General features: G+C 61.2%; 7 protein-coding genes across 7 annotated transcripts; 4 read left to right on the top strand and 3 right to left on the bottom strand.

Moving 5' to 3' along the window:
• Nucleotides 1-1,972: 1,972 nt before the first annotated feature.
• BXZ73DRAFT_87885 (uncharacterized protein) lies at nucleotides 1,973-6,278 on the bottom strand (the record flags this gene model as incomplete). Its single annotated transcript, XM_048024750.1, has 9 exons — nucleotides 1,973-2,242; nucleotides 2,298-2,442; nucleotides 2,487-2,921; nucleotides 2,972-3,113; nucleotides 3,168-3,246; nucleotides 3,300-3,428; nucleotides 3,500-3,547; nucleotides 3,574-5,030; nucleotides 5,378-6,278. The coding sequence occupies 9 exons, from the start codon at nucleotides 6,276-6,278 to the stop codon at nucleotides 1,973-1,975; spliced, it is 3,606 nt and encodes a 1,201-aa protein (XP_047881492.1).
• A 3,020-nt stretch (nucleotides 6,279-9,298) lies between these two features.
• Nucleotides 9,299-11,538, top strand: BXZ73DRAFT_87886 (uncharacterized protein; the record flags this gene model as incomplete). The annotated part of the gene is made up of 3 exons (XM_048024751.1): nucleotides 9,299-9,513; nucleotides 10,034-10,340; nucleotides 10,390-11,538. 3 exons carry the CDS (start codon nucleotides 9,299-9,301, stop codon nucleotides 11,536-11,538), a joined length of 1,671 nt encoding a protein of 556 aa, XP_047881493.1.
• Nucleotides 11,539-12,420: 882 nt separating this feature from the next.
• BXZ73DRAFT_87887 (PLP-dependent transferase) lies at nucleotides 12,421-14,014 on the top strand (the record flags this gene model as incomplete). The annotated part of the gene is made up of 5 exons (XM_048024752.1): nucleotides 12,421-12,772; nucleotides 12,953-13,305; nucleotides 13,389-13,544; nucleotides 13,565-13,795; nucleotides 13,853-14,014. The coding sequence occupies 5 exons, from the start codon at nucleotides 12,421-12,423 to the stop codon at nucleotides 14,012-14,014; spliced, it is 1,254 nt and encodes a 417-aa protein (XP_047881494.1).
• A 1,755-nt stretch (nucleotides 14,015-15,769) lies between these two features.
• BXZ73DRAFT_97655 (uncharacterized protein) lies at nucleotides 15,770-16,664 on the bottom strand (the record flags this gene model as incomplete). The annotated part of the gene is made up of 2 exons (XM_048027441.1): nucleotides 15,770-16,495; nucleotides 16,548-16,664. 2 exons carry the CDS (start codon nucleotides 16,662-16,664, stop codon nucleotides 15,770-15,772), a joined length of 843 nt encoding a protein of 280 aa, XP_047881495.1.
• A 1,062-nt stretch (nucleotides 16,665-17,726) lies between these two features.
• Nucleotides 17,727-18,908, top strand: BXZ73DRAFT_97656 (uncharacterized protein; the record flags this gene model as incomplete). Its single annotated transcript, XM_048027442.1, has 7 exons — nucleotides 17,727-17,883; nucleotides 17,941-18,002; nucleotides 18,060-18,110; nucleotides 18,165-18,490; nucleotides 18,556-18,662; nucleotides 18,733-18,814; nucleotides 18,890-18,908. 7 exons carry the CDS (start codon nucleotides 17,727-17,729, stop codon nucleotides 18,906-18,908), a joined length of 804 nt encoding a protein of 267 aa, XP_047881496.1.
• A 765-nt stretch (nucleotides 18,909-19,673) lies between these two features.
• Nucleotides 19,674-21,430, top strand: BXZ73DRAFT_97657 (uncharacterized protein; the record flags this gene model as incomplete). The annotated part of the gene is made up of 7 exons (XM_048027443.1): nucleotides 19,674-19,793; nucleotides 19,850-20,035; nucleotides 20,099-20,257; nucleotides 20,312-20,494; nucleotides 20,560-20,648; nucleotides 20,697-21,225; nucleotides 21,314-21,430. The coding sequence occupies 7 exons, from the start codon at nucleotides 19,674-19,676 to the stop codon at nucleotides 21,428-21,430; spliced, it is 1,383 nt and encodes a 460-aa protein (XP_047881497.1).
• Nucleotides 21,431-21,982: 552 nt separating this feature from the next.
• On the bottom strand, nucleotides 21,983-22,733 carry BXZ73DRAFT_41090 (uncharacterized protein; the record flags this gene model as incomplete). Its single annotated transcript, XM_048018699.1, has 2 exons — nucleotides 21,983-22,288; nucleotides 22,377-22,733. The coding sequence occupies 2 exons, from the start codon at nucleotides 22,731-22,733 to the stop codon at nucleotides 21,983-21,985; spliced, it is 663 nt and encodes a 220-aa protein (XP_047881498.1).
• Between the last annotated feature and the right edge of the window lie 494 nt (nucleotides 22,734-23,227).

Raw genomic sequence — 23,227 nt, forward strand, 5'->3', positions numbered from 1 at the left:
TCCTGGAGGCGGACGAACGCGTGGCGGCCTTCGCCGTAGATGGTGGGCATGTACACGCCGAAGAGGCCCATAAGCGCGTACGCCTCGTCTTCGACGCGCGTCGTCGCGCGCCCGGCGGCCCAGCTCATGCGGCACGCGACGCTGACGTCCGCGACGGCGCGCTTGTGGGTGAGCACCTGGCGGTCGATCCCGGTCACCTTCTCGATGAGCGCGGCGAGCCTGCGCTTGGGGCCGATGACGGACCAGTCCGCGGCGAGGAAGATGACGGAGGGCGGGGCGACGAGCTCCTGGAGCGTCCAGCCGCGGGAGAACCACACGCTCGCGCAGAACGCCTGGCGCGTCGCCTCCGGGCTGCCGCCGCGGGGACGTCGTGGAGGTAGGCGTAGCACATGGCGGCGGCGGCGTACCAGGTGTACATCGAGTTGATCGCCTCGGAGAGCTCGGTGCTGTTCGCCTTGTCGATGCAGCAGGTGTCGATCCACAGCCAGCGGAAGCCGTCTTGTCGCGCGCGGGCGCATGCCTGGCGGACCTTGGGCGACGGGCGGAGGAGGGCGCGGTCGGCGACGCGGCGGAGGGCGCCTGCGCCGGACCGGTGCGGGGGCGGAAGCGGGGCGTGTCCTGGAACGTCTGCTCGTTCGCGCCCCAGACATGGGAGAGAATGGCGTAGGAGACCGCGGTGGGAGTGTCGAACCAGTGGAGGAGCACTTTCTCCGTCTCGAGCAACCACATCCGGGTGCGTCTGTGGGACGACGATAAGCGTCTCAAAGCGAGATGGAGAATAGAGAACAACGCACAGAGGATGTCAGGCACCGGCCCAAGTGTGGAGACCGGGGAAGCCAGCGCAGATGTGAAGGGAGGGGAGGGGATGGGGGTGGAGGACAGAGGACAAGGCGAGACGGTGGCGATGGTCGCGAGTCAGTGGACGGAGAAGACGTCTGTTCTCCCGAAGGTTCACGGTCTATGAGACCTCGAGGACCGACAGATAGACGTCGAGCCCACGCCCGGCGGTGAGTGCACCGCTTCGTTCGACCGACGGTTCCAGGTGAGAATCCCGACGGGGGGCGGACAGGCCAGGCGCGGTCCCCGGGACGAACACGCCGTCGACCTCGTCCAGCCCTCGGCGCATGACGTCTAGGGCGATGCAAACAGCGTCGATGAGGCTGAGGACAGCTGGCGCGAGAAGGCGGGCGTGAGTGCGAAAGTGCGCGGTACCGACCACAGGGCACCTTCTTGCGAACGTTCCCGCCCGAGGCGGAACAAAGCGAATACTCTAGAAGCACTAGTACGCCTTCCGGGTTCTGGTCCACTGTAGGAATGTAGATTGCCTTGGGCGCGCAGTCTTGAGAGAGATGCCGTGAATCACGCACGATACGGACAAGAGAGACAGGAACAAGAGGGAACAAGGAGACGACAATGACGAGGCCCGCGCCTATACACATCAACTATTGTTAGGAACTCTGGCGGCGGTCATCCGCGCGCGAACGCAACATGGCGGCAGAGGCATGATCATGAGAATGCATTGAGGTCATGTGAGGTACGGTACATAGATACATAGTAGTTGAGCTTCATCATAAATCCGTCGCGGACGCACCAGAAGCAATCGACAGGAACAAGATAGAGTAGAGCGGTCAACGAACGGGGGACGAGAGAGTGATGAAAACAAGGACAACGAGAGTGGGACAATAATGCGTCGAGAAGATGCGAGGACGAGGGACGGGGGATCAGGAGCAAAAAGCAATATCTATTTTAATGGAACGGGTGGGGTACTGGGTCCAGCGACGGGAGGGGACACGGCGGCGGCCTGCGATGGCTGTCTCTGCTGCTCCTGTTTGGCGTAGTCCTGCCGCTGGAACAGGAGCTCGGCCCACAGTGGGTTTGGAGGAATTCGGCCGATCATGGCTGTTAAGATCTTCAGCCTGTGAATCGAAATTCGGTGGTCAACAAGGGTCAGTTTCACATAACAACGGTGCACTCACCAGTCCTCCTTCTCCTGATCGGTGTCTGCGTAGAACTTAATGACATCGGAGCCGAATTCGAGCCGGAACGCCCGCTCGACGCTGCCCACGCCGTACAGGTCGTCGTCGTCGTACGCGGGGCCCGACGCCGGACTGCGCACCGGCGCGCTCTCGTCCTCCACTTTGGTGGCTTTGCGGAGGTCGATGCTCGCGATCGCCCGACGCGTGATGTCGTTGTAGGCGACGAGGCTGCAGCCGATGATCCGCAGGTGCCGTCTCCTCCATGTCTGCACAGGCACACAAAGTCAGGGGCGGGACGCGATCGGCGCAGGGTGAACTCACCGTGCAGTCGCCACCGATCTGGGTCAGGGTGCCTTGCATGTAGCACGACTTGTGCCAGCGCGTGTGCGTCAACCCACGCGTGCACTCCTCCAGGCTCTGCGGCAGTTGCGCGGCGGGGATGCCGGGGAGCGGGGGAGCCTGAAGACTTGCAGGACGATCTCCCCGATCGTCATCTCGTGGCCGGCGGACCCTGGCGTATCGTACTTGCATCCGACGAGCGGATATGCGATCTCCAGGAGACGGGTGTCGCAGTGGGCGGCGATCTGGTTGAACTCCACGAGCGTCCGCGCCAGCGATCCATCGGGCTTCAGGTACCTCGCCAAATTCTCCGGCGGCTTAAAGTTCGGGCGTGGTGGTGCAGGTGCGGGAGCAGGAGGCGGGGCAGGGGAGGCTTCTCGCTCCAGCGTCTTGTTCTTCTTATGGGAGCCGAGGCCAAGGAAGCTGCGCATCCCGCCGCTCTTCGTGTGAGTGTGGCCTTTCGACGGCGAGGGTGGGACTGGCTGAGGAGGTGGGCGAGCTCGAGCTAAGGCCGCTGGCGGTTGGAGGGCTTTGATCTGCGCCGCAATGTGGGCCTCCTTCTTCACTTTGATCGTAAGAGTGAACTCCAGTTTGCTGTGCTCGATCCTGACAGGGGGTCAAAATGTAAATCGACGCCCCAGAGACAAATTACGCACAGCTCAAACTCCTGGTCGATGGTGCATTCTCTGTCGAAGGGGGAGTCCGGGGTTGCTACGAAATGAATGCCGTTGTTGAGGACACAAGTGATCTTGGTAGGCTCCTTAGGGACGGGGACCTTCAGACCACGGAGACCCATGACTACACCAGGACGATTAGGGGCAACGCGATATTAATTTGCGGCAGTAAACTTACCACGAACGAACACCTTGCCATGAGCTTTGCCGGTTTGTTGAGCCTCGCGAATAGCGCGGATTTGCGACGCGAATTCGTTCTGGCGGACGAAAGTATCAGTATAATGACACAGAGAACACGACGAGGTCATACCATATCCGACGGACGTCGGATCGAACGCCATGCTTTCTCCGTCGTGTCGTCACTGAGGCCAGGGGTCGACGACCTGCCCGTATCCGCAGAAGCATATATGGTTTCGGTGTGCTCCCGAACATGGTATTTCTGGTGCAAGGTTTGTGTCAGCCAGAACGAAGTGAAATGGGGCGAACGGCCAAGAAAACGGAGGGACTCACGCTGCTGCGTTTGGGCACTTCGCGCTTCTTGAGCTCGCGGTTGATGGTCTCGGCCAAAGGCGCGTCATTAGCACGGAGGGGGAGAAATCCAGAAGCCCGTCGTCCTGCGAGGCAGCGCCTCGGTGATGAGTGGATGGGGCCCGCGGCGCAAGGAGGTCGTCGGCGTCGCCGGTGCTCCGGCTGCGCCGCCGCGCAGGGCGAGCGAGCGCAGTGAGGTTGCGTGTGGCAGGTGAGCGATCGAACCCGTCCTCCTCCACCTCGCGCATCTCGCGCCGCTTCGCTCTGATGAGCTCCTCCCGCGCGCGGATGGCGTCCTTGGCCGGTAGTGGGGGCGGAGCGGGTGAGGATGACGAGGAGGGTGCGAAAGCGGGGACCACGATGCCGGACATGGATGCCTCCATGTCGACGTCGAAGCCCATGCCCTCGTCGTGCTCGATGGTAGGGAGCGCGAACGTCGCGGCCTTGACGCCCTCCGTGACGGCTTCGACGCGCAGCATGACGTTCAACTGTGAGGGCCCGTCGGTGTCCGTGTTGGAGAGCATCGACAGGTCGGCTTGCGCGCTTAGCTCTGCGGCGCTCATCCCGTTCGCCCCCGCGTTCTGGGCCATGTCCTCCATGAGTTTGTCGAGGGCGGAGACCTCGCCAAGGCGCATGTTGCTCGGCTTCGCGCGCGACGTGAGCCCGGCACTGACGGACATGCCTTCTTCGCCGAGCCCGAAGCCGTGCTCGAAGTCAAGGTCCAGCCCTTCAAGGGCGCGTTTCGTGTCCATGTCCAGTGTTCTCATAGTCGACGCGCGCTCTGGAAGCGATGGTCGAGGAGGATCGGTCGGCTGGGGCTCCGGGTCGAGTGAGAGCACGCCGTCATAAGTGTTGGCGTGCGTTAGTGGGTTGCTGTACTTCGCGTCGGCGGCATCGGCAGCGTCGTCCGGCTCTGTGTCGTGAGACATATCAACGTCCACATCGTCTTCAGGGGAAACCGAACTGGGTGCGCTTGAGATGGGGCTTGCGGACTGACTCGCGACAAGGACCTCCTCGCTCTTGCGACGGAGCAGGCGCTCTTGGATCACCTCACGTGTGATAGACACGTGCGGGCTTGCGCGTCGGTTGATCAGGCTGCCCAGGCTGGAGGTGCTGGGGGGCTTGAAGAGCTGGCGCTGGAATGGTGAACCCGAGCCTGAGCGAGGTGAGTTCAGTCGCGACGGGTTGATGGCGGGGGTCGAGCGCGCCTCAAACGATCTGTCAATAGAGCGGTCGAAGGAATGATCGGCCGGCGTGCCAGATCGTGATCGTGAGCGGGGTCGAGGTGATGAATTGGCGAGGGGAGCAAACGATGCGCCAGTGAGCACATCGCCGTCAAAGCGAGTGTCGGCGAGAAGGGAAGTCTCGAGGGTCGTGAGCGAGACCTCGGAGTGACCGATTGAAAGGTTCGCGGGGTCGAGGGAATCGGCGGAACGTACGGAGCGGAACGACTCCTCGAACGGTGGTTCTTCGTCCTGGATCGGGGCTTGCGGGCGTTGAGGCAGAGGCGCAGCTGAAGAGTATGCGTCAATAATCAGGGATAGGATAAATGAAACTATATCGCAAATGGATTGTTTCTGTGATTTCCCAGTCTTCGAAGCCCAGAGTCGTGACGACGAACAACGCGAGCAACTATTGCGCCGCTAAGGCATTCACCCGCCTGACCATTCCTCTGCAACTTCGCAGTCGTTCCCCCATCTAAATCACATCACTGCAGCGAGCGGCAACGTACACGCGCACCTAGAGCGCATACGGCATGTCGCTGGACTCGGAAGGGGTATGCAGACATTCGGCAATGAAGGACAAACTCACGCGAAGGACTGCCGGAAGGACTGCTGACTTGAGGTGAAAGCCTGTGACCGATCTTCGCGGGTGACGGAGAGGGTGGCAAGAGTTCGGTGTCCTCCTCATCTTCTTGGTGTGGGGGAGTCTGCGCGCCCGCCGCCTGAAGCATAGAATTCACCATGCCCGTGATGCTGTCCTCGTTGAGCCGGAAGCTCCCGTCGGCGGCCTCCATCGCTTGATCTTGGTCCGGGTCGTGCTCGTAGCTATAACCGTAGCCATAGCCGGAATCGTCCTCGTCGAAGAACAGGTCCTCCACGTCCTCGTTGTCCGAGAACTCCAGAACGTCGCAGTTTTCGTCGAACGTGACGGTCTTGCTCAGCTTCTGCTGTGCGCGCTCCCCGGCGGTGCGTGGCCCGTGCATCTTGCGCGGATTCGAGAGCGCACTGCGGATCGGGGAGGGCACGGGGATGTTGGACAGGGTGGCACGCCTGGGGGTGAGCTTGGGTGGCACGGCAGGAGGATCGTCGGACGAAGACGAGGGGCGGTCGTTGGGCCGACGGAATGTGCTGTTGGTGACAAGCTCCTTCTGGATGAGGCCTTGAAAGGCCTTCGACTGCCTGCGCTTGAACCCAAGCGGTTTGTCCGACTCCGCCTGCGCGTTCATCGAGTTTGGCCGCGGACGCTTCTCGCCGCTGACCTTTCGCGTTGGTGTCGATGATGACGCGGCCGGAGATGCAGCCGGGCCGGACAAGAGGCTCCGGAAGGGTGATTTGGTGACGAGGTTTCCTTCGCGGACATGTTTGAAGCTGTTCGAGGACCTGCGCGCGACGGGTAGCTGGGAGCGCGTCGATGGCTGGCGCGGTGATAGCCCCAGTCGGGGCGACTTGGAGATCCGGAGGGGTGTGGTTGGGCGCGCGCCGTCCGGCTCCGGGGACGTCGATTGGATGCGGTCGCGGAGAGGGCGCGGTGCACTCATTACGGCGGGCGACTAGGAACGGAGCGGAGGCGGCGGGCGACGAGGAACGAGGCGAGCGGAGAGACGCGATGGTCAGTTTAAACGAGGGTGGGAACGGTCCTTTGTTCAACAACAGGACACGTGACCGCGTTCCTCTCGCGCGCTCCGCTCACCCTCTTTAAGTCTTGCTTTCTTGAACATATCCTCCTCTTGCTTCCTGCTTTGTCAGGATGTCCTCTGCTTGTCAAAGGACTCACTTTGCATTGCGTTTCTGATCTCTCCCACTCATGCGGATTCCCACAACCCATTCTGGCGGTCTTAGAAATCGATGTGCGTGTGTCCAAAGTGTGCCAGGGGTTCGTTTCCAACTGCGTAGGGCATGAACATCGCGGGAAGTAGGCACTTACCAGCCACATATCAGTTATCTTCATCTCCTGCGTCCTCCTGTGTCGTACAAACTCCGAGCCCTCGCGGGACACAAGCATTCACAATCCTGTGAGGCCAAAAAAGCCATTCTCCGACTATCTCCCTTTCATCGGCGCACTCCGCGCTCAGTTACTCCCACAAGAGCCACTGCGACTCTGTGCATATGGGCATATATCACTGTCTGTTTTTTGCGACGCTGGTTTGTCTTCTATGACGCACGGATGGAGGGCCGCCAAAGTTAGTTTGACTCGCCCACTTTAGTCAATAGCAATGAGACAATCGTCCACGAGGTTCATGCGCAGAAACTCGGGTCTTGTCCCGTAAGTGATGTCTCCAGCGAACGCACGCATGTCAAGATCGAAGGAAGCACACGAAGGATACCTCCTGGGTTCAGAGGCGATCTACTTATGGGCAGACGCATGACTTAGTTTTGGATATGTGCACTCGGCCGAGGCATTTTGAAGGCCTGATGTTGGAGATATGGATGTGGCGATATGTAACAATACGCAGCGGATCTGACTGCCTGGCCTGTTGTGCTTAGGAACATGACTGGTGTCCACGCGAAGGCGACAAGTCCGGGATGCCAACCCAATTGACGACGCCAGCGCTGTGGGTGTTCGTATTTCCGCTGGAGAATTACACTTCCTCACTTTGAACGCAAGTTGTCACGGCTATCTCGGAGAGCAACTGTAGACGCATGGTGTATACAATGACAAGAAGGATATTTCTAAGGTGCCAAACACACCGCAACATTCCAAGTCCGAGGATTTAGGCCTTTAGGAGTGGTGCCGATCTGGCCTTCCCGAGTGTTCTCTTGAGAAGTCGGAGCACAGACTCTCCTGACGTGCGAATGTGCGGATGGACACCGCGGATACGCTATTCACGTATACGCGACAACGTAGCCCCAGCAACAATCTCGGTGACGTTGGCCCTGTTGAACAGCGCAAACCTCGTTGCTCCTGCGGATGAACATGAGAAACGCTGAGAGACTTCCGCACCAGCAACAAATGTTCCTACGAGCCTCGGGCGCAGTTGGCGTACAAATTTAGACCAGCGCACGAGCGAGTCAGATTGCATCTTCGGACGACGACCGGTGCTGCGGTCACGTCGACGTCTACTTGGACCGCTGGATGATAGGCAGCACGTTCACCGCATGCTCCACGCTATGGTGCCGACATACGTCGCAACGGATGGTGAGAACAGACGATAAGCCCACTATGAACGGAACTCAGAATAAGATTAGCTCAAATGAGAACACAAACAGGCATGGTACGCATACAAATAGCTGGTGGAGTGAAGTGATGGAGGCTGCGCTAGTGAGCGCTCCGGCCTAAAAGGAAGTACAGTATGGCCAGATGTGGCGGCGCGGGAGGCGATGGGAAAACGAGGACAGCAGGGGACGAGTGATGCCACGATGGCTCGACGTGCGCGTGAGGGGATGGGCGTCGTCGTTTGAGAACCACGGGCGCGGGTGTGCAACGCCTGCGTGAATTTGTAGCGCCAGGAGCTTGGCAGGGCCGCAGAGCATGCGAGAGAGAGAGAAAGAAGGCTGGAGATGCTGCTATACCTACGACGGGAATCGGCCGAGGGGCGGACGAGATAAGATGGGAAGGATAAAGGCGGATCCGAGGTGCTCGTGGCCCGGAACAAGACGCCGCAGGGTCGAAAGAGGCGGACGACGGATGACGGGCGGTAAGTATACCTCGGGCCAAGGGAGGGCCAAGACGGCGAGCACTCGTGACGTCGTCCCACCACAGAGGCACAAAAGCATCGTGGCGCTGAGCGTACATAATTATCAGCGACCGAAGTCGTCGAGGAAAGCGGCGCGGGTTTCGTGGGAGCGGTTGCAGCGAAGGACGGCAGTTGCGCGGCGCGGAGACGGACAATCGATGGGCAGCGAGCACGAACAGCTGACGGTGGCGGAGAAGAGATAGGCAGAGGCATGTCGAGCACAAGACAGGGAACAGGAGATGGGCGGTCTGCGTCGAGGGCGGTCTGGACGGCTGGCCAAGGCAAAGGGCGTATGTCGGGGGTCTGCGCGGGGGATGGTTGCCCGGCAGGCTGGACGGCGGCGTGATGAGCTGCTTGAGCTGTGCACGGCCATCACGATCTGCGGCACATCATACGATTCCGACGCTTCGCCGGGGGAGGGCGCCAGGTGCTCGTCGAGCTTGCTGGGCTCGCAGCGCGGGATACGAGAGCGAGGACGGCCATCGGGACGAGGACGGCGGATGGTGGCGGCATTGGGCGGACGGAGGAAGCGTCGGTGCCGGGGGACGGGGACGGAGGGCGTCGGGATGGCGACCGGGAGTGATCGGGCGGCGAGGGACGGCCTGGTCGTGTCTGGCTGTGGCCGTAACTGGGCGGCAGCGGCGCGCCCTTTATGGCGGGCGATCGGGGCACGGACGGTGACCTGCTTTCCACTCCGTGTCGCCTTTTCTTCTTCGCGCTTGTTCGCTCTCTTGGTTGACCCCGCGTCCCCATTCCCTTCATTTGCTCCCGCGTCCGGCACGCCTCACGACCCCGACGTTAGACTCCCTCTCGTCTTTGCCCTCTTCATCTTCTAATCCCTCCCCCGCGCCTCCGCCTTCCTCCGCCCACTCCCCTCTCCATCGATGTCTCTCAAAGCCGAGCTCGAGGCCTGGGCCTCCGCGCTCCAGGCTTACGACGCAGAGGACTTCGAGAAGAGCTTGGAGCTCTTCTCCACCATCGCCGACTCCTCCAAGATCCTCACCAACATCGGCCTCATCTATGCCACCCTCGGCGAGCACGAGGCTGCCGTCGAGCAGTTTGTCGCAGCCACCGAGCTCGATCAATATCTCGCTGTTGCGTGAGTGTTTTCACCCTCTGCCCTGCCATGCACCCTTGGCTTGGCTTGTCTGTCCTACAACACTCTTCTCGCTCGGCCCTGCCATCTGCCTCCCCGCCCATGACAAGACCCCCCCTTTCCTCGTCCTCGCTGCCCACAATGCCCGAGCATCGCGCAGGCAGGTCGCCCGGCCGTTTGTCGCTCAGCATGCTGGCCTGACGACCGGGTGCCCTGACTGCCCCCGGCAGGCTCCAACAGAGCGGAACCGACCACTCCCCCTGTCGCCGTCCATGCCGCTCCGGTCCTTTCGCTCCCCGGTCGCCGCCTTAGTCGTGTTGTCATTCCGTTCATCATAAATCGTGATTGAGCGCTCGTCGCGGTTCGGATGGGAATATGCCCAGGACAACCGTCTGCTTGAACGTCCTTTCTGTTGATTCTACGCGATTACTGGTTAACGAACGACGCGTTCGATATTGTTTGGCATCTCTCTTTCCGTTTCCGCACTTACCATCGTCCTCTTTGCTCACCTCTTTGCTTTCAGCTACTTCCAGTGCGGCGTCTCCAACTTCCTCCTCCAACGTTACGACACCGCCTTCAACGATTTCTCGTCTGCTCTCCTGTACCTGCGCGGCAACCAATTCATCAACTACGAGCAACTCGGCCTCAAGTTCAAGCTCTATTCTGCCGAGGTTCTCTTCAACCGTGGTCTCACCCACATTTACATCGGCAACCCCCAGGATGGTCTCGCCGACATGGAGGACGCACGCCGTGAAAAGGCGACAGAGGAGCACAACGTGATCGACGATGCCATCCAGGACCGTGGCGATGGTTACACCGTCTTCTCCATTGTGCGCATTTCTTTCGTTGCTTGCATTCAATGCACTGAAAACCCTGCAGCCTGTCGGTGTCCTCTATCGTCCCGCGCAGAAGAAGATCGATAACTCCAAGGCCCGTGACTTCCTCGGGAAAGCTAAGCTTGTCGCCGCGGAGTCCACCAACGACCTCTTCACGGAGTTCACCGGTGTTGCCCGTCTCAAGCAGGGCATCACTCCCACTGGTGTCTTCGTCGAGGACGGCCCCGCGTCTGGGCTCAGCCGTGCCGCCACTGTCGCCGCGCCCTCCGTCAGCGTACCCAAGCCTGTGAACGGCGACGACCCAACGAGGCCGCCCCCCACTGCTCTTCAGCGCGCGAAGACGACGATCGCGGTCCCTACCGATGCTCGCGAGCGTATCCGCGGCGCCGCTAACGCCCCTTCACCCGCTACCCCGCCCAAGACGTCTCCTACCGGCCCCACTGGTCCCAGCCTCGCCCGCAGTGCCACGTCTGGCGGTATGGGCCGTGGCGGCCCCGCCGGTGGTCTGAACGGACCCACACGCGGGCTCAGCGTCCGCAAGGGCGGCTCGCCCACCGGACCGAACGGACCCGCGCCGCCGATGCAGGGCGGTGGCGGGAACCAGCGGATGACGGAGTTCTACGACGACTACCTCGAAGGCTACGGCGGTGCCGATGACGCGCCCCCAGACGTGCCGCCGCTCCCCCCGACCGAGGGACGTGTCGCGAACTGGGCAAAGGGTGTCGGGCGCGCACCGTCGAAGCTCGGCGGGCCGCCGAGCAGCTACGGAGGCAGCATGGCGTCCGGCGGGAGCATGCGGCGGAAGCTCACACGGCGCGGGACGAGCCGGACGGTGGGCTCGCGCTCGGGCGCGAGCTTCTACGGCGGGTACGAGGAGGAGGAGGAAGGGTACGTCTCGGGCGAGTACGAGGACTTCTTCGAGATGGTCAAGATCCGCGTCAAGCTCTACTACCGCGAAGAGGTGCGCGGGATGGCGCTCCTGCCCGAAACGCCTTTCGAGGACTTCGTGGACATGGTCAGCCGCAAGTTCGGCGTCGTCGTCGGCGCCATCGGCATGAAGTTCAAGGACGAGGACGGCGGCAAGGTCACGCTCCGGGACGACATGGACTACGAGCTCGCGATCGAGACGGCGCGGCACAGCGCGAAGGGCCGGCCTGAGGGCCGCCTAGAGATCTGGTGCATGGATGAGTGAGCTTGTGTCGGGTCGTGGTGGCGATTGTCTCTCTTTTCCGCTCTCTCCCTCTCCCTCCCTACTACATGTCGCCTTCTTGGTGGATCTCCTCTCGGTCTCGCGTATCCTCTCATCCTCTCCTCTCCCGTCCTCGCACTTCGTCGTCGTCATCCGTGCCGAACCGTGATGTGTCCTATAGCACTGTATATCCTCTCCGTCTTGTTTATATCTCCCGCTTGCACCTCGCTTGTGGGCTAGTCCGCTGCCAACTTGCGGCCTCCCGGTGGTCGGTGCTCCTGCTGTATCTAGCTATATATTATTGGTAATGCGAGCCGTCACTGGAGACTCCGTCGTGTGCGTGAAGCGTGTATGTCCGTACAGACATGCCAGTCACTGGGCGGATTGGGCGACTGCTGAATACATTCGTCCGCGGAACCCCAGAACCCGTTTTCACGGTCACGTAATTATATGGCTTCGGATCCTGTAAAGGAACAGCGCTCAAGCTCAAGTAGGACTCCTTGTCTTTCCCTCCGACGAAGCCCACTTCTTAGGCCGTGCTCCCCACGTGTCTTGTACACGATAGCACGAACGATATATCCACTAGTTTCGTCCAATGTTTACCGACAGGCTTGACAGAACGCGCGTCGCGCAGAAACCAACGACGATTATAGGGATCTGAGAAGCTCATGTGAATGTTCTCTGGTGAGCACGCCTTTCCTTGTCCTCTGCGACTCGAATACTCACGCGTTCTGTGAACAGTAAAGTATATCCGGTCTGCTGATCGCGAGCCACGATCGATGACCGGTGCCCTGGTCGCCAGCCCTCGCCTTATCGCCGTCGCGGCCGACCAGGCCTCAGCAGCCACTTGGACCGCCCCACCTGCCCCCTGCCCCCTCAACCACCATGGCCTCTCTCGACATCACCGCCGTGCGCGCCGCGTTCCCCGCGCTCGCCTCGGGCGTCCTCTTCGGCGACAACGCCGGGGGCTCGCAGTGCCTCGCCGACGTCGCCGCGCGCGTGTCCGACTACCTCCTCCGCGCGAACGTGCAGCTCGGCGCGGACTACTCCGTCTCCGTGGCGAGCACGACGCGCGTCGCGGACGGCGCGGACGCGGCGCGGGAAATGTTCAACGCGGCGAGCGCGGACGAGGTCGCGTACGGGAGCAGCTCGACGATGCTCGTGGAGAACCTCGCGCGCGCGATGGACGCGGACGTGCGCGAGGGGGAGGAGATCGTCGTCACGGGCGAGCACGAGTGTGAGTGTGTGGTCTCGCTGGGGGAACCTCGTTGGACGGTGGCGTGGATTGCGTCCGTCGATGTGTTCTACGCGTGCCGCGTCTCTCGTCGTCGCGATAGGTCGTGCGGCGCGCGAGCGTGCCCTCGGTGCCGCCTGTATGTTCTTATCCCTTGACTCATCGTGCTAACTGGTATCGCAGCCAACGCCGGTCCGTGGAAGCGTCTTGCGGCGCGGCGCAACGCAACGCTCAAGCTCTGGCCCGCGACCCAACTTCCCGCATACCCAAACAACCCCTACGCCGTCGGCCTGCAGCTCGACGCTCTGCTCCCTCTCATCACCGCCAAGACGCGGATGGTCGCGTTTACTGCGTGCTCGAACATCCTCGGCTCCATCAACCCCGTTAAGGAGATTGTGGCCGCACTGCGCACTCGCGCGAAGGAGCTGGGGGCGCGGAAGCTTGAAGTTTGCGTAGACTGCGTTGCGTACGCGCCACACCGGGGCATAGACGTGCAGGACTGGGACGTGGATTACTGCTACTTCTCGTTCTACAAGGTGCGTCTCTTGCCCGCGATGCGTTGGTCACTATAACAACGCAGCCTGTCAGGCGACTCCTCACCACCTATCTCACCCTACAGGTCTACGGCCCACACACCTCCGTGCTCTACGCACGCAAGCCCTCGCTCACCGACTCGCTCACCTCCCTCGGCCACCACTTCCTCCGCATCGACTCCAAGCCGTACAAGCTGCAGCCGGGCGGCCCCGGCTACGAGCTCACGTACGCCTGCACCGGCGTGCCCCCGTACATCCGCAGCCTCACCCCCGCGGCACGCTCGCGGCGGGCTGGGCGGCCGTCGCCGCGCACGAGCAGGCGCTCCTCGCGCCGCTGCTCGCGTACCTCCGCGGCAAGGCGGCGCGCGGGGTGCGCATCGTCGGGGACGAGCAGGCGGGCGCGGCGCGCGTGCCCACGGTGAGCTTCGTCGTCGTCGGCGCGCGCGCGGTGCGCAGCCCGGACGTCGTGAAGGCGTTCGACGCGAAGGGCGACGTGAGTGCTAGTGTTTCCGCGAGGCCGACGACGGCTGACGCGGGCAACGTTGTGCAGATCGGGATCCGGTACGGGCACTTTTACGCGTACACGCTCGTCGACGACCTCGCGCCGAAGGTGGACACGGACGACGGCGTGGTGCGCGTCTCGTTCGTGCACTACAACACCGTCGCGGAGGTGCAGCGCGTCATCGACGTCCTCGAAGAGGTCCTAGCTTGATTGGATGTGCGGGTTGCGCCCAGTCTCCTCGGCTCAGCCTCGTTGGAGACCAAAACAAGTCGGGAGACATCAAGCGTTGAGCTGGCCCAAGTGGTTTCTGCCCTAGGTGCTCGGGAAGTTTCTCGTCGTCTTGTACTATACCGCTACCTTTCTACCAGGGCTACACATAGTGACCAGATTGCGTCATCACGTTCGACTTCGCACGGCTCATATTGGCGCAGGGGACAGGAACAGGACCGCCTTCATTCGACCCAGACGTCCCGACTCGGTCGCAATCGACTCCCCCAGGTAGCGGTAGGCGCCACGTCCGTTGCGGCACCGGCACGGCACGTCGGTGCGGTGCAGGAACGTCTTCCGCGCAGCTGTCGTGCCTGTGCTCAGATTGACCCGACGTTGGGAAGCTCGAGGGGCGATGCGGGCAGGCGAACTTCGAGTCCCGGACTGCGCAGACTGGATGGGCATGGGGCTCAAATATTCTCGGGATGCGCCTCGCCGGAGTCCTCGATCGCCTCCAGCGCAAAGCCGCTCTCGAATCCTTTCAAGAGCACTGCCATGCGGAACAAAAGTCCCAGCCGCGGCATTGCGCGGCTGAGGGCACATTCGGACCTCTGGCTCCTCGGTTCCGATGGGTCGTACATACTTGAGGCCCGGTCGGAGCGACGGGCGCGGCCCTTCTCTAGCCCGCCGGATAAGTCGGGCCTTGCTGTCGCCGGAAATCGGAACTTGCCTCGGTACGAGGGACCGCCTCCAAGTTTTGCGTGCCACCGCACATGGTACTCGACACTACCGCCATGTGTCCCTCTGCACAGCGCTCTCCGGGCACAGCGCCGCTGCCAGCGAAGAGATCGGCCTCAGTCCACAATTCATGCGGTGAGGAGTCTGCCGTGTCCTACTATGCGGGCGCTCACGTATGTCGAAACGGTTGAATGCTCGTCGGCGCGCCTTAAATAGGCTCGAAGCGATGAGCAGGCAGTGTCGCGTTCCCCCACATCTCGTACAAGGATTGCGAGTTGAAGTGCGGCGCAGATCGAGGGGTGTAGGTGTACGTGTGTCCACGGTGACTTGGGTATGTGTCTTTCGAATGGCCTCGAGGCTAGTCGATCGAGCGAGGGCGCGCAGCTCCTCGTCCCGGCGCTCGGGGAGACGCTGACGTCACTGGGCGTCACTGGGCGGCCGGTATGTACTAGTCCGAGTGTCTGCGATCTGACATTCGCTATTCACTGTCGAGTCTAGCTGGCCACAGGTTTTTGCGCCCGACGTCTTAGCTGGACAGCCAGCCATATGGTATGACTGCGCACAGAGCAGGGCTTTCGTCCCTTAGCATACGCCCATGTCAATATAATGTCTGCGGTGGCGAGAGTTTCCGTGACGACAAGAAGGTCTGCATCGCCAGTCAATAAGATTTGCAAACCCAGAGCCATGTTCCTAGTGGCAAGGCGGCCAACGCCGTGGGATACTAGCACAGGAGTGTAGTAGAACGCACCTGAGTTTCAGAACCGGGAACACCCGAGGTAGAGTTCAAGTGAATGATATAGCAAAGAGTTATCGATACATGCGAACAAATATACACTTGAAAGTGAGTGAATGGGTAAAGTATACGGGTAGTAACGAGCCGCGGTGGGTATCGAAGTGCCGTGCACCTTAGTCCTTGCTCGAGGGAGCCAGTGGTAGTCAGCGAGTCCGGGCTCTCCTTTCTATGTCACAAATACAAATTGTCCAAAATGAGAACAAAGGAAAGAAAGCCAGAGGATGTAATCACTGCGGTCGCCTCGACGGATACACGCTCGTGACGTACGGGCGGCGCGTGTACACCTGTGGGCGTGGCTGCTCCTTCTTCGGCGCAGGCGCAGGAGACGGGGACCGCGAGTGCGAGCTCGTACTCGACCGGGCTGGGGAAGTAGTACGCGACGCAACTGGAGACGACCGCCCTGCGAAAAACGCGACGGTGTCGTCATCGGCAAGTTGAAGCAGGCTCGCCGTGGGCGAAGATGGCGGGGAGGTGGACGTCGTGCCGGAAGAGACCGATGCCCGATCTGTGTCGAGCGAGGGGGTGGCGTCGGAACGGGAGTAAGCGGGCGGGATTTCGAAGGTGCACGCCGAGGACTTGGGGCTGTCCGCGTGCTTTTCGTCTCCCGAGGGGTCCGTGACAACAATCTGAGGCGCTTTTGGACGCTTCTCAAGATCATGTTCCGACTTGGTACGAGTTGACAAAGACGCGGAAGAGGGGGCGGGAAAAGAGGATGAAGAAGAAGACCCGGAGCGGGCCCAGCTGGTAAGACGCTCCATGAGGCCGTTGCCAGAGACATAGATGGTGAGGACCTCGTGTTCGCGGAAGCGAGGCAGTACGAGCGGATAGGCGGTACGACCGATGGCGACGCGTTGCGGAACGTTGTTGAGCTGACCGATGACGTATATGCCCATTCGTTCAGTGGCATAGCGCCGGAGCTTAGGGAACGTAGTTCGCGCGAGCTCAAGTGCGTCCTTTTTCGATAAAGTGAGATTCCAGAAATGAGAAGAAGGGAAAACAACGAACGTCATAGGTGGCTGCGGGTGCGACATAGGCCATCTCACTCTTGTACTTGATGGTGTAGAGCGTGGGGGGTCCTCCCGGAGTCCTGACTTGCTGAGGTTCGGTGACGGGAGCGTCCATATCGTCGGTGGTGTGGTGGTACAGATGTAGAGTGCGAGGATGAGGAGAGGTGATCCACCCGGCGAGCTATTATACAGCCAGCCATGCTGTGGTGAGAGCTCATACGTGGTCGAACTTGGCTGTGCCTGCAGTGCTCCTTTGGGCACGTGCTTATGAATTTGCAAATGCACCTGCCTGCTCCCTCTCTTGCTTCTTCCCGCATCGGTATAGAACCCCATCCTGTGTCGCTTTCGGTAACATCGCTTCTCGCGCGAAGGGGGTCACAGGACTCGCTGCTCACGGGTAAGCGTCGCATTGTGACTCCGTACGAATTCCGCTCTGTGTGATTTTTTTCCGAATAGGCCTATCGATTTGATAACGGCTGAATTGGCCAGCCACTGCACAGGACCATATACACCTTTCATAGTCGGGACGTCGGGGCTAGGCAGGGGCGACGAAGCCGGAGCGCGGGCGTCGTCGGGCAAGCGCTCAATCCAGTTCGGTTTGCAGCGACTCTCAGAGCTGGACAGTCCACCCAAAATAGGTGGGCTCGTTTGGTGTTGCCATACTCGTTGATTTCATGGCGTCTGGAATAGGTTCATTGTTGTCACGGGGCGCCTTCATTCTCCCTCATTGTCCGCCGACTCGTTCCAGGGTATAGCTTCAATCCACAGCCTTGCCACAACTTTGCGCATGGGACGAGTACGACTACGACGAGCGCACCACAAGCCCATGTGGCAGGTGATACACCTGAAGCACGTGTGTAAGGGAAGCGCCGTGGCTTTGCTACAAATCCCTATAAGTAGCCAACTCGTCTGCTGCGTTGCATTTGGGCGCATCCGCTCATGCACGACCTGGACACGTCCGCATTTTTCTGCGCCGGGTCCACATACCGATCGAGGTCCCTGCCTTAATCAATTCATGTTTGGCAGTTCAGGGCAACGGCGCCATGCTTCGCCCTCCGCCACTCCAAATATTACTGGCGGGGTGGCGACCTCTCTGCACTCTCTACTTCTCGCTCCTCTCTGTTCGCCCTTGGGCTTCCCTTCTCGGCCCTTTGTCACTTTCCCCTTCCCAAACCGTATGCACCTAGCCGTCTTCTCGCGCCGGTTCTGGGCGGTGTTGACGTGCGCCGGGGTCGCGCTGGGCTCATATGGACGTGACGAATTCGCACGAGAAGACCTCTGCGCATACGTCGAAGACAGCATGACCATCCACGGAAGCCGCGTCGGGGAACTGGGTGGGTTCCCATCCTGTTCTCGACCACTAGTCGCGGTCCACTGACGCCGGACACCAGCCCAGTGCGTGTGCCAGTCCGAGGTATCTGCAGCGGTGCGGGAGAACTCCGTTCTGGCAGAGGTTCGTCGTCCCATCGTCCATCGTGCGCACCGTCCACCGCTCACGTCCGCGCGCCAGGCCGCACGCCGCGCAGGGCCTGAGGTCGTCGCGAAGGCGCTCGAGCACATGGTGCGTCCCGTCCCGTGCCTCTCGCCCGTCCCCCACAACTGACAAGGCCGGCAGATCATCCACGCGCCGAGCGCCGAGCTCTGCCAGTACCCTGCGCACGCGACGTCGAAATGCGCGCGCTGGAACCCCTGCGCGTTCACGTGCCCGCCCGGGTTCACCGCCACACCCCCGGGCCCGTTCGCGGCGCACGGCCGCTGCGCGTGCGACGCGCCGGGGAAGCGCGTCTGCGGCGGACGGTGCGTCGCGGCGCGCGCCGGCTGTGCGGGCGACGCGCAGCTCGCGATGTCGGTCCTGCACTCGTCCGAGGATCGCCCGGTGGAGGAGGAGGAGGAAGAGGGGGAGCGGGTGCGCGCGCTCGACCGGCGCGCCGGGGGCGTGCTGTCGGCGGGGCGCCGGAGGATGTTGTGTCCGACTGGGCTCACGCCGTGCGGATCGCGCGGGACAGGAGGGGGCGGCCGAAGGTGGTGCCCGCGGCGTGGGGGGCGTGGGGGGCGTGGGGCGGGGGCGAGCCGGGGTGGGACTGCGTGGACGCGGAGGCGGACGAGAGGAGCTGTGAGTGCTTCGCGTTTTTGTGCGCGTGCGCGACGGGTGTCGGGGCGAGGCTGACGTATTGAGCTGGCAGGTGGCGGGTGCTCGACGCGGTTCGACGCGTACTCGCCGGTCGGGCTGGACTGCACGGAGATCCCGGGCGCGGAGAAAACGCGGTGCGTGCGCGGGAGCTGCTTGGTGTCGACTTGCCGGGAGGGCCATGAGATCTCACTCGACCGGACGCGGTGTAGATGGGTCGACTACTTCTGAGGGTGGCCTGCCTGGCCGCGGGTAGTGTAACACTTGCTTAGAGGTGAAATATAGACGTACGTTTGTAGCTTGCCTGATCGTCTCGAGCTCGGGCTTCGGGTGTGGGCGGGGTCTCGCGGGCGTGCGCTGAGTTGGAAATTGATAACCTGCAGCCTCCGCCGCGTCGTGCGCCTAATGGGCGCACTCTCAATTTCGAACCACGGTGTCCAAGTCCACACAGGACAACATCATGGCCAGTAATACGTATTGCACCGGGTTCGGTGCCTCGTGTGCACATCTATGCTCTCCGCTCCGCATATGAGAGTCAGTTTGCGGTACACCGACAACCCATAGCAGCGTTGCACGCACGATCTGCACGTCGTTGCCTGGGTGCGTGCGGACATTTGCATTCCCTTCTTCCGCGGTTTCCCCAATTATCGCCTTCCATCCCACTTTCCCCGCCCGTCCGGACTGCCAATTTCTCTCTTTGCCGCCCCCGAGGCCTCGACGACCGCATGCGCGCAAGAAGATCATCTGACACCACGCTTCTGAGCGTGCACGCCACTGTGTGCGCCGCCTCGCGGCGGCCACGTTTCCGATGTATCTGGCGTAAGTACCGCAGCACTTCGCCGCTGGCCTAGATCCTGCAGCACACCGCGGCGCGTGGGCTGTGGGTGCAGATGGCTATCGACATCGGATGCCCGATTGCGTTCTCTGGCACTCTGGCAGACTCCCGCGACGGTGATATATTTCGAGCGACCGGTTGTCGGCCAGCTCTTTACCCCCATGCTACCTTCTTTCAAGCCCACCCTCAGCTGGATTAAAGGTGACATGGCCAAAGACCACTCCAGGAACTCTAGCGGGAACCCACGGGCCGCTGTGGGACCGCAGGCTAACAAAGCTAAGGTGAGTGGATCCTCATCTGCGCTCTCGACTTCCGCTGACCGCGAGGCGGATTGTAGCAGGGAAAGAGCGACCCGACGAAATTGGACACGAAGGAGAGCTCGATCCAGCAGACATCCGCCCGGATTCAAGTCACGCCGCCATCCCCTCCACTCAGCCCTGAAGAGAAACGGGCCACGCTTCCCAAAACCCCGTGCGGCGATGGCACGACAACAAACGGCCAGGCCGAGACGAACCAGGCCGAGGTAAACCCCGCGGGTCCTCATGAGCGGAGTACGAGTGGGTCGACGACAATCACGCCGGGGCAGCGCCAGTTACCCAGCGCGGACGCGGCGGCTGTAGCCGTGTCTGAACTTTTGGGAAATATGACGGGGACCTTGGACACGCTGAGGAAGACGTTCGAGGTCCTACAAATACAGACAGAACGCGTGGCGGCACTGGGTCCGATGGTCGGCGCGATGAACGATGTGAGTCGCGGACGGGATTACGTTGGGTATCCCGTGTGGACTGACCGTTTATAGATCCGCCTGGTGAAGTCAGACCTGACGCAGCAGCACATCCACCAAGATCACAGAATGGAGCAGGTGCGCACAGAGGTTCAAGAAAAAGTCAAAGCGCATGTGCGGGAGAGCTTGCGCCCGCGCGTCCCCGAACTCGTTGCAGAGATCGTCAGGAGGGAGGTGGCAGAACGGGTGCGGCGCGAGGTGAGTAGCGGACGATATCCACCGTAAGTCTATGCACTCTAATGACGACTCATGCGCGGATACAGTTGAAGGAGAAGATACCTGAGCGCACGCGAGAGCAGCTACGAGCGTACAAGATGCAGGTGTTGGAAGCCAAGATGCGCCTTCACAATTCGTAGGTTTTCCTTTCCCGCTCGGGGTGACTGTTGCTCACCATGACCAGAGAGGCACGGAGGGCCAACGCTCTCATCCGCAGCTCCGCACTGCACGAACCCCTCAAGCCACTTCTCCGCCCGCTCGGAGTTCCCCAACCCCCGCTGTCGCCGACGGCGACGACAGCATGTGGCTCCACACGCGCCACAGTTGGTGGCGTAGCCCCAACCCCTCCCGCGACCCTCAAGACTAAGGCCGGAAAGCATCTCACAGTCGACACGGCCGCACATGGCACCGGGGAAGACGATGCGGAAATGCCATCGAGTTCACCTCTCTTCCCCCGTGACCTCGCCACGCTCGTCCAGCTCGGGGCGGACGAGGCACGTGCCCTAGTCAGGGATTATGGGCTCGTTGAGGATGTGGACGAAGAAGAGGAGGCAATGAAGGCCAGCGTCGGCAAGGGACTGCGGGGTGGTTCGGGAGCTGGGAAGAAGGGACGCCCCGTCAGCGGACTCACCGGCCTCAGCGATGCATCCGACTGGGCAGGGCGCGAAGGCTCGCGCGAGGACCACCTGAATCGGTTCATGAAGTATATCGGGGTGAGTCTGTGGCTTTATCGAAGGCGGGAATGGCACTGAAGAGGTTTGATTTCGTTGTATTCGGCGCCGTCGACTTCTGTGTCGGCAGGTCGGCTTCCAAGTCCTGCCAGCTGCCGGCCGAGTTGTTACGCTGGGCGGTGGCAGCGGGGCAGCGACGATTGGGTCCCCGCTCATCGAGCGGCCCGAATGGGCATTCGTACGGTGATCATGCGCATGCCGCAGGTGCGCCTCATTCCAAACGATTCTTGATGCGACACACCCACACTCACCCGTACCACCTCCAGCTTGCGCGCCGCTCCATCCGCTCGCCCGACACATTCACAACATCATGTCGTCGACACCTGTCGCCCGTCCGTGTACCGCCACCCCCAGTGTATCAGTACCTACCGTCTGCATCCGGCCTCCGCTGTCTCTCACCGTCACCTCCTGCACTCTCCACATCGCTGTCTCGTCCGCACTCCTGCACTCTCCTAGCTCCTCCCGGTCGAGCCCCTCACACTCAAGACCGAGCACCTTCCCCGGTTTGCGTCACATTGCGGTGAAGAGAATGTGATCTCGGTATCGTCGAGAAATTGGACCACCACCTGTACATTGCATGTGTATGCTATCATTGCTTTTCGCGTTGTGGACATTATGCGTGTACGAATATGTACGGACTAGAGAAATGTATGGACTACACTAGAAATGTATCACTCATGCTTCCACTACTAGGGTGATGTTACATGAGAATACATCAGTATGACACTACTGTGGAGAATTACAACTGCTTGAGAGAAGCATCGGCAGTGCCGCTCTCATGCTTGCGAACAGGCTCATGATAATCATCACGACTGTCGTCCTTGAATGCCTCGACGTCCTCTGAATCCATCATGCCTGCGACTTTGTCCGCCTGCCATTTTTTGAACGCGAATCCCGGACCCGAGTGCGAGTAGTCCTTCTCATTCGCCTGATCCTTGTGGTACTTGACCTGCGGGAAGTCCGACTCCGCGGTGTCCGGGTCAAGGGAGAGGGAGACGATGGCGTTGATCGTGGTTGACTTCAAGTTCCCCGGGAACGTCCACGTCTGCCCCAAGGCCCAGTCAGCTTCCCCCACATTCCACGCCTCATATCAGGCTCCAGCCTCGCGCAAAGAAATGGACAGACTAGCGCACCTGCTCGTTCTTGAACCGAATAAGCTCCCGGTCGTTGCGCACAACCTCATACCCCTCGTTCACGCTGCGCGCGAACAGCTTTGGGAGCGCGAACCACTGCCCGGCCATCTTGTAGCGGTCGTTCGCGTACACGAACTGGTCATCGTATACGCAGTCACGGGTGTAGCGCTCCACGCGCCGCCGTGTCGGCTGGCACGAGTAAAGCGCAAGAATGTCGTCAAGAAGAGCCTGTCGTGCGGGCGAGAGGGGAAGCGACTTCGACCGGTCTGGGTGGTAGTCATTGGAGGTGGCGGTCTGGCGGACCTCGAAGTGCTCGCCAGGAAGGCGGGAGTCCTTGGGTAGTGCGGCGCCGGACATGAGACGAGGAAGTGACACGGTCCGAAAGTGGGGAGTGCGAGCGCGACAGAGCATGCAGCCGTCGAGCAAGCAGAGATGGGGTACTCTTATACCAAGCTCGAGGAGCTGACTCCATGACGCGGAGGGTTGAGGCCTTGAGGTCATAGCCGCGATCCCTGAAGCAAGCTCGAAGAGTTGAGGCGTGAGCGCCGACGTCAAAGATGACACGAATCCCGCCACGACGACAAGCATACAGACAGCATCGACCAACGAGCGAGAGGGGGTAGTGGTCAATTGGTGAGAAGCTTCAAGCTTCAAGTTCAAGCAAACGGGGAGCGGAACGCGACGCGTCAAACACGGATCACGTGTGCGCGTGACAAACAAAGCCACACGCGTCTCGGTTCGCGAACACATTGCTATCCGCTCCCAGTCCTCCTCCTCACCCGGCATGGCGGACTCGTCCGCTAAGGCCAATGGCAAGCGCACACGCTCACAGACGACGCTTGATGCCTTTT

This window comes from Epithele typhae (assembly GCF_022376455.1).
Source record: "Epithele typhae strain CBS 203.58 chromosome Unknown BXZ73scaffold_5, whole genome shotgun sequence".
NCBI classification, from domain to species: Eukaryota; Fungi; Basidiomycota; class Agaricomycetes; order Polyporales; family Epitheliaceae; genus Epithele; species Epithele typhae.